The 9,757-nt window shown below is 40.2% G+C and overlaps 1 protein-coding gene across 1 annotated transcript in view; it reads left to right on the top strand.

Annotated features, from left to right (window-relative positions):
- The window catches only part of Acbd3 (acyl-CoA binding domain containing 3), a 31,400-nt gene that overhangs the window by 5,202 nt on the left and 16,441 nt on the right, over positions 1-9,757 (top strand). Inside the window, exons 2-5 of the mRNA XM_021197688.2 lie at positions 2,102-2,243; positions 3,290-3,430; positions 5,864-6,022; positions 7,686-7,860. Of these exons, the coding sequence (XP_021053347.1) occupies positions 2,102-2,243; positions 3,290-3,430; positions 5,864-6,022; positions 7,686-7,860 (617 nt within the window). The remainder of the gene's footprint in view (positions 1-2,101; positions 2,244-3,289; positions 3,431-5,863; positions 6,023-7,685; positions 7,861-9,757) is intronic.

The following is a 9,757-nucleotide window of genomic DNA, read 5'->3' on the forward strand; positions in this document are numbered from 1 at the left end:
CACTTTATTTTATTTTTTTTTAAAGATTTATTATTATATGTAAGTACACTGTAGCTGTCTTCAGACACTCCAGAAGAGGGCATCAGATCTTGTTATGGATGTTTGTGAGCCACCTTGTGGTTGCTGGGATTTGAACTCCGGACCTTCGGAAGAGCAGTCGGTGCTCTTACCCACTGAGCCATCTCACCAGCCCTCTCCAGCCCCTTCTTATCAAGTCGTTTTTGTCTAGTTTTTTTAAAATCTGCAGTGTCTTTAATTAGTGAAGTTGAATACCCATGTAGATGTTTATTGGCAACTTCTGTGTCTTTTGCCTTTTTCTCCCTGTTCATGTAGTTCAGTTCATGGTTTGTGTTTGTTTTTACCCCTTTGAGACAGTTTCTCTATGTAGCCTTGGCAGTCCTCAAAACTCAAAGCTCATAGATCCCTCTGCCTCCTGAGTGCTGGGTCTAGGGGCTGTGCCAGCACTGCCTAGCTTTTTTCATCCATACTATGTGTCATGGCAATGTCATGGCACGGGATCAGGGACAGCTTGAGTCAGTCCTTTCCTTCCACTATGTGGATTAGGACCCAACCTCAGGTTGTCAGTTAGCTGCTGAGCCATCTTGCCAGCTTGGTTATTTTTTTTTTTTTTTTTTNTTTTGGTAGTCCATTTTTACTAGAATCAATTAAAAACTATTAAGACTGTTATAATGGGGGGGGGGGTTATTTAAAGATTATCATTTTACCAGGGCCCAGTTTTATACTGTTTTCTTTATACTGTTACTTTCTGTCAAACTAGCTTAATTCTGCCTTTCTTTTTCTTTTATTTTTCATAGACACAATCTCACTCTGTAGTCTAGGCTGACCTTGAATTTACTGTGTAGCTTACATTGTCCTCAAACTCATGGTAATCCTCCTGCCGCAACTGGGATTATAGGTGTATGTCATCATCTTTGATTTTGCCTTCTTTCTTAAAAGCCCTAGTGGAAGCCTGTCAGAGTCACTGATAAGGAAAACAAAGAATCACATAGTTAGTAATAATAATAATAATAATAATAATAATAATAATAATAATAATATACTGTTAACCTCTGACATGGAGATGTGACCTTCTTTTCATTGATGACTAAACTAAGAAAGTAACTCATCTTACAGTGACTCAGAAATGTCTAGCACTCGGGAGGCAGAGGCAGGTGGATTTCTGAGTTCGAGGCCAGCCTGGTCTACAAAGTGAGTTCCAGGNCCTGGTCTACAAAGTGAGTTCCAGGACAGCCAGGGCTATACAGAGAAACCCTATCTCGAAAAACCAAAAAAAAAAAAAAAAAAAAAAAAAAAAAAGAAATGTCTAAAATGAGATTTAAATGCCATCCAGTTGATTCCAAAGCCCATGCCATACATCAGACCGCCTCAGGAGAGCAAATATACTTTAAATATAGCCTTACAAAGCATATATGTATAATGTAATACATGATCCTGTTCAAAGTGATTAAATTTGTTTTTAAAGGATCAGTTTTAGCTGTATATAGTGGCAGAGGCAGGCAAATTTCTTAGTTCGTTTCTGCATAGTGAGTTTCAGACCCAAGTGCAGTGTGGTGAGATGTCTTATCATGACAAAGAAACAACAATAATAAAAATAAACACCTTAAAATATGTTTTTTAAATTTATATCTATTGTTCAAATGATACTGTTTATGTACCTGTCTACAGTTTGTCAGATATATTTCTCTATGTTAACTTTAACATAAATAACGATAGCTGTTCAACAGAAAAATAATTCAAGATGGGTATGGTGATATATGCCTACAATCCCAGTATTTAGGACTGAATCAGGAGAACTGAATGTGAGGACTACCTGGGCTACATAAAAAGCTAGAGCCCACCCTGGGCTATATTATATTAGTAAGACCTGACTTAAAGGCAGTAAAGAGGGAGAGGAAGAAGAGAAATCTTCTGTAAAGGATTTGTATTTTAAGCCCCATTAAAATGTAGTAAATCTACTAACAGTCTTAACCTGCTGTTTTTATGTTACTAGCATACTCTGTGTAAAGCTTCAGTGCATTTCTAATGCTGGGAACTATATCTACCAACACCAATTGTTTTCTTTAAATTTCATTTCTTTTAGTAAAAGATGGCAAAGCCTTTCATCCAACTTACGAAGAAAAACTGAAGTTCGTGGCACTGCATAAGCAAGTTCTTTTGGGCCCGTACAACCCAGACACATCCCCTGAGGTTGGATTCTTTGATGTGTTGGGGAATGATAGGAGGTAACAGTGTTTTCTTATTTGGGCACTTAATGATGTTAGAAAGAAGTAGAATGTCTATTTCTGAAGGTATAAGTAGTTAACTTTTTAACTTAGCATAACAACTAAAACATTGATTTTGCTCATAGATTCTAAATCCTGTTGTGGAAGAGGTTTACTTGTCTAGCATAAGACAAGGACAATTTCACCTGACTCTTTCTAAATAATATTAAAAGCAGCCATTTATTTTTTAAAATTTTTAAAAGATTAATGTATATGAGTACATACTATAGCTGTACAGATGCTTTTGAGCATTCTTCATCTGGTTATTGGGAATTGAATTTAGGACCTCTGCTCGCTCAGGCCCAAAGATTTATTTATTATTATAAATAAGTACGCCGTTGCTGTCTTCAGACACACCAGAAAAGGGCGTCAAACAAGTGATTGTGAGCCACCATGTGGTTGCTGGAATTTGAACTCAGGACCTTTGGAAGAGCAGTCAGTGCTCTTAACTGCTGAGCCATCTCACCATCCCCAAAAGCAGTCATTTAAAATACGTGCTACTGGGCCTGGAGAGATGCTTCAGCTGTTAAGAGCACCAGCTGTTCTTCCATGGGACCTGGGTTTCAATCTCAACAACCCCAACTATCTATAATTCCAGTCTCAGAGTAACTGATGTGCACAGATAAACATGCAGACAAAACACTCATGGATATAAAACTAAATAAAAAATAAAATGCATATTATTGATTTCCTCATTGAGACATACAGAATTTTGCCAGAAAATGGAATATTTTTGTTCAGTTCAGGTTAAAATGTAAAGAAAATGGAATATAGATTGCTTTTAACAAGTGTGAATAAACAAAGTACACTTATATTTTGGATTGTTTATGGCATCTTATTTTTAATATATTAATGTAGATTTGTTGAAACTTGAAGTTTTTAACTTTTTGCTTCTAGTAAAAACATAGTTCATTTTAATTGTAATTGAAGTTTTCATATGTAGATTGAATTAAACAAGGTTCTGCTGCTGCTGCACGGAGAAGGTAACTTCTTTTTATTCTTTGCAGGAGAGAATGGGCAGCTCTGGGAAACATGTCCAAAGAGGATGCCATGGTAGAGTTTGTGAAGCTTCTAAATAGATGTTGTCCTCCCCTCTCGGCATATGTTGCGTCCCACAGAATAGAGAAGGAAGAAGAAGAAAAAAGAAGGTGATGTCACAGGGCATGGTGGCACATAGTGAAGGCACTAGGCCCTGATGCTTTGCTTTCTGGAGTGTGTGTTCTGGGTTAGAGATCTTCCTTCCCACTGTTCTTCATTTCCAATTCTTATTGCAGTTTTTCAAAACTCTTCATGTGAATGGGTGGAGGGAGGAGGGACTGCTTCCTTCTGCTTACACCTGTAAAGTGAACCTGCTTCTCATCTAGATCAGTATTCCTCACACCCTCCACCCCTGAGACAGTCTTGCTACTGTAGCCTGGGTTGGCCTCCTGAATGTGTGCTGGGATTGAGCATCTGTACTCCCGCCCCTGGCTACTTTTGTCCTACTATGATAAGACTCAACCGTAAATTCACCCACTCCTTCCCTCCTGTTCTCTGGTGTTGGCTGTGGAGCCTAGATGGCTTATTAATTAGTTACCTACTCCAGGTTTGGAGTAGATACTGCTGAGCTCACTGTTCGTGTTTCTGAGGTTCTCCCAGCACCCATGTGGAGGCTCACAGGCTCCTGTAATTCCAGTCCAGAGGATCCAACACTCTCTTTCTTCTAGCTTCCAGGAGTGCCAGGAGTGCAAGTTGTTCACAGACATACATACAGGCAAAACACCCATATACATAAAATAAAAGTTAAATTAAAAATTAGACAAAGAATAGCCTAAGCATGAGGGGATTATAGAAGCACTTCTCTGGATGGTGCATGCCCTGTAATCCTAGTATTTGGGAGGCAGAGCCAGAAGATTGCTCAAAATTCAAGACCAGCCTGTTCTTCATAGTAAGTTCCAGGCTAGCCAGAGCTGCACAGTCTAAAACAAACAAACCCAGTGACATAAGTTACATTTCATTGATAAGTAACCTAAGTAATATATTTTATATCCCCAATGAAAATACTTTTAATTGTACTTATTTTCTGTACATGAGTGTTTTGCTTATATGTGTGTCTTTGTATCTTGTGTGTACATTGTCCTCAGAAGCCAGATGGGGTTGGTTCACCTGGGACTGGAGTTACAGATGGTTGTGAGCCACTGTACGGGTGCTGGGAATCAAACTTGGGTTCTGGAAGAGCAGCCTGTGCTCTTAGCCACTGAGCCATGTCTCAAACCCCCAATTCGAGTCTTTTTAAGAAAAAATGTGTTCTTAGGTTTAAGTGTATGTATGTTTGTAAGGAGGTGGGGGCGTGTGTACACATGAGTACAGGTGTCCTCAGAAGACAGAAAAGGGCATCAGATCCTCTGGAGACTGAATTCTGGTCTCTTAGAAGGTCAGTACATGCTTTTTTTTTTTTTTTTTTTTTTTTTTTTTNNTTTTTTGAGACAGGGTTTCTCTGTATAGCCCAGGCTGTCCTGGAACTCACTCTGTAGACCAGGCTGGCCTCGAACTCAGAAATCCGCCNGCCTCTGCCTCCTGAGTGCTGGGATTAAAGGCGTGCGCCACCACGCCAGTACATGCTCTTAACTGCAGAGCTCTTTCCAACCATCCCTGCCCTTTCCTTTTTTCTTACTGTTTTTTGTCTAGTTAGTTTTTTTGTTTTTGTTTTTATTTTCCCCATTAATTTATTTATTTACTTTACATCCTACCATACCACCCTGTCCCCACCCCCCACCCCACCCCCATCCTCCCTCACACAGTTTTTTTGGTTTGGGTTGGGTTTTTTTGTTTGTTTGTTTGTTGGGGTTTTTTGTTTGTTTTTTGGGGGGGTGGGGTTGAGACAGGGTTTCTCTTTATAGCCCTGAACTCACTTTGTAGACCAGGCTGGCCTTGAACTCAGAAATCCGCCTGCCTCTGCCTTCTGAGTGCTGGGATTAAAGGCATGCACCACCACACCCGGCTTGGTTTGCTTTTTTTCAAGCCAAGAGTTTCTCTGTGTAGCCCCGGCTGTCCTGGAACTTGCTGTGTAGATCAAATTGGTTTCAAACTCAGAGATCTGCTTGTCTCTGCTCCTGAATGCTGGGATTAAAGGTGTACTTGTCTCTCCCGCAACCCCCCCTTTTTTTTTCAAGACAGGGTCTCACCGTATACCACCCTGCTTCTGCCTTCCTAGTTCTGAGAACGACCATGCCAGGCTAAGACTTGGTGCTTAATAAAATTGAATAACATAGAAAGTTGATTTATATACTATAGTACACTGTTGAATCAGATATAATGTCTTTGAAAGTTGCTCTTTTTTGATTTTTGCTTGCTTTTGTTTTGCCATTGAAGACTGTGAAAGCACCCACGTAGTAATTATCCTTGGTGTAGTCATGTATGTTGTAAGATTGACTCCCTACTTTGTTTTTACCATATAAAAGTTTATGTGTCTCATATTTTGAGAGTTTGCTAGCTATTCTCTGCAAAGACTTTTGTCTTATTTTCACCAGAAAGTGAAGTATAAATGATTTAAAAATAGATTCTCTGTGCAGAGTTCATTCTCTTTGCTCTATACCGTGTAGAAAGGCGGAGGAGGAGCGAAGGCAGCGTGAAGAGGAAGAACGAGAGCGGCTGCAAAAGGAAGAAGAGAAGCGGAAGCGAGAGGAGGAAGACCGGCTGAGGCGGGAGGAAGAAGAGAGGCGGCGGATAGAGGAAGAGAGGCTTCGGCTGGAACAGCAAAAGTGAGTTTGCTGCTTAGATCTTATTTGAAAATGTGAGCCAGGCTACCATCCTGTTTCCCGAGATTTTACCTGTGTGTCTTAGAATGTTCTGTGACTGTGCCTGGGAGGAAGATGTGTGTTAGCTCCTTCATGTTTACCATGACATGTTTGTTATCAGAGGATACGTGTTGAAAGTTGGAGTTAGCTTGTAAAAGCTGAGGCTAGAGGTAGCCGTGGAGGATGCTCTGTTGCTGTCTTGAGTCCAGTGTCTAAGTTATCACGATCTTTTACCTTCTTAGTCTTCCTCTTTGTTCTTACTGCTATCTGCAGTTTCTGTCTGCTTTGTCTTACACAAGACTGTCTCACTTGGGAATTTTGTGATCTATTTTCTGTGTATCTGAGAAACCAGCTAGAGTCTGAGACTTGGTTAAAAACTCAGAACCTAGAGCCTAGCTAACTCAATGTAATCAGATAGCCATTCCCAGACCTAGTGCGGGACATGGGAGCTGAGACTTCCTTCTTCAGAAAAGACACTTTATCAGAAGGCCTAACCTGGAAAGAGGAGAGCACAGGGAAGGGTTCTAAGGATGACAGAAAAGTTAAGTGGAGAACGTAAGGTGTATCCACTCTCCTCTTGGCTTACAGCTAGTTTCTCAGAAAAACCTTCAGAGGTAGCTAGCCTCAAAGTAAACCGTGGGCTCAGTATACTTCGAAGGGAGGTTTTAAATGCTATTCTCTTGGATTTGAAGTTGAATACCTTAGCTGGGCCCAGTGTCATGCTTTAGTCTGGTGTCTGTTTTTACTAAATTTATCTGCTTATTATTTAATAAATAAATTTGAAGTCTTTAGTAGTGGTCACATAGCAGTTTTGAAACATGTAATTTTCTCTGAAAGAAAATAAAAATAACTGAACTAATTTGATAGAAATTGGTATCTCCAAACAAGGCACAGTGTACAGCTATGATCCCAGCACTTCAGAGGCTGAGTCAGGGTTAGCCTGACTCTATAGAATATGACCCTGTGCAGGGGGGGAGAGGGAGCGATCAGTAAAACAAGCAGCATGCCCTGCTTTTCTTATCTTCAATGACCTTGATAAAGGCACCTTTAAATGAAATGCTACAGTCTATCAGGTTTTCAGCAGTTTTATTCATCCTTAACAGAGCCTATAGCATCGATTAGCTCTTCTGCCTTGTGCTTTTAGCCAAAGTCAAACACCTTCCATGCCCAATGGCAGTCTGTGTCTCACACCATCGTGGTAAGTTAGTGTTGCTGCCAGACTCTCTATGTTTGAGCTCTGGTTCTTGAATTTAGCTGCAGTAGAATTCTGGGCAGTTACTAAGTGACCTTGTAGTGTCGTCAAAGGCTAAATGCATTGTTGCATGTAAATGTTTTAAACAGTGCACAACATGTCAAAGGAGCACAGCAAGTGTTAATAATCATCATGTCCATGTGGCCGTGTGCTTAGTACTCTCCATTCCAACTGTTTTTTGAAAAACCTAAGTAAAAAATTAGAGGTCAGTTTTTTCCCTTAAGTATTCTGGGCCTAGAATATATGGTTTTTTTGTTATACATTATTGGCCTAGCCATTTTTAAGTTATAAGCTATAAAAATAAACAAGGACATTTTATTTTGTTATGAACAGTCTCCTGTTGTCAGACTGGCATGTATTTATTAATGTTTTTAGGCAGCAGATAATGGCAGCTTTAAACTCGCAGACTGCCGTGCAATTCCAGCAGTATGCAGCCCAGCAGTATCCAGGGAACTACGAACAGCAACAGATTCTCATCCGCCAGCTGCAGGAGCAGCACTATCAGCAGTACATGCAGCAGTTATATCAAGTCCAGCTTGCTCAACAACAGGTATGACAGCAGCTCTAGAGAAGGCACTGCGTTTCCCTGGAACGCAGGTTCTTTCCTACCAGTTGTGGATAAACTTTGCACTAGCTAGCCTAAGGTATGAAGTAACTCTCTGGTTGATGTTTTAGGCAGTCTGTTTAGCATTGTGTTGGCAGTCACAAAAGAAAATGCAGGATCTTGATCCTCAGAAGATGACTATATTGTTACAGGGGTTTGTGGGCATTGTATAGATCAGTGTCCTAACAGTGAGATGGTATGGACTGTTAATAGTGCCCCTGGAAGCATTAGGACCGAGTAGCTGGCCATAGCGTAAGAACACATGCACTATTGGGAACAGACAGCTTTAAAAGGGTGGAGTCCCCTCCCATAAGGCCCATAGGCTGGTTTCTCATAGATCTGCTGGGCCAGATGCAGATCTATTATAACTCATGACAGCATATACCTCTTCTCCAACATCCTATTCCTAAATATTTGCTTAGACATTTAGGTAATTTGAGCTAGAGGGATGGCTCAGGTGTTAAGGGCTAGGCTCAACCAAAAATACAGGAGAAAGTGGTTCCAGTGAAAGACGTGGAAAGAGTTTAGTGTTTGGGTTCTGTCCTGTTTCTGTCATTGTCATTTGGCTTTCTTTTTTTTTTTTTTTTAAAGATTTATTTATTTATTATATGTAAGTACACTGTAGCTGTCTTCAGACACTCCAGAAGGGGGAGTCAGATCTTGTTAAGGATGGTTGTGATCCACCATGTGGTTGCTGGGATTTGAACTCTGCACCTTTGGAAGAGCAGTCGGGTGCTCTTACCTGCTGAGCCATCTCACCAGCCCGTCATTTGGCTTTCTGATGTGTTACAACTGCTCCAATTTCCTGCTTTCCCTCTGTTCTGTGAGAATAAGACACAAGATGAAGGTTTCTAACCTCACAGGATGATAAAAGGAAAAGGATACTAGCTAGGCCTGGTGGTGTAAACCTGCAATACCAACTACCCAGGCGGCTGAGAGCTCAGTCTAATCTGGGCAGCTTAGAAGGACCCCATTTCCAAGTAAAGGGAGAGGGGGGTGGAACGGATGGAAATAGGTAAATTAATTGATTTATAAATGCTCACTATATTGGGCTGTGACACTTTTTGACAAAGTCAACAGATACACAGTCATACCATAATAAATATTTTTAGGAAAGTGGAGATTTTTAAAATCAAATGACTTGTCTTCTCCTAGTCTTAGAAATCAGTGAGATGTTAAAAGGGTCTATAGGTTGTTCTCTATAGCCCACAAGAGGATCAGAAGGTGCTAATCCAGTTTAATAAGCATCCTTTCTGAGAGATGCTTCTCCACTTGGGTAGCCTTTTTCTACTTTATCATCCCCTTCCCCTTTTCCTGCTTAGTTGATAGGCATTGAGATAATTAATAAAATTGTTGTTACACACTGTCCTCTTCATAGGCTGCTGTCACTTTAAGAGGAGAAAGTCGTTCTGGTAGAATAAATTAAAAAATGGGACAGAAGTTGCAGTTGGAAATAGTATGATCAAATTCTAATTGGCTGCTTCTGGGACTAGATAGGTCCAGTGGGCTACCTGAGAACTGAGCCTTACAGTGTATCACCACTCAGATTCTCTTCTTACAGTTACTAATGAATTTTACATGAGGGGAAGGAAGAAATAGAATTTACTACTCTGAAGTATTAACTTTTGTGTAAATACTGAACAAAATTGCTGTACCTGTCCTTTTTGGTGGTATAGCTGCCTAGCGTGTCTATTGTATTGATGTATTGTTCCTGTACCTTTCTCCTTTGTTTTTTTGTGGGGTAGGGTGGGCAGGGGTTGTTAGGATTTTTTAGTTTGTTTCTTTCTTTTCTCTTTTCTTTTCTTTTCTTTTCTTTTTTTTTCTTTTTTTTTTTTTTTTTTTT

Source organism: Mus pahari, chromosome 5 (genome assembly GCF_900095145.1).
Source record: "Mus pahari chromosome 5, PAHARI_EIJ_v1.1, whole genome shotgun sequence".
In the NCBI taxonomy this organism is placed as follows: Eukaryota; Metazoa; Chordata; class Mammalia; order Rodentia; family Muridae; genus Mus; species Mus pahari.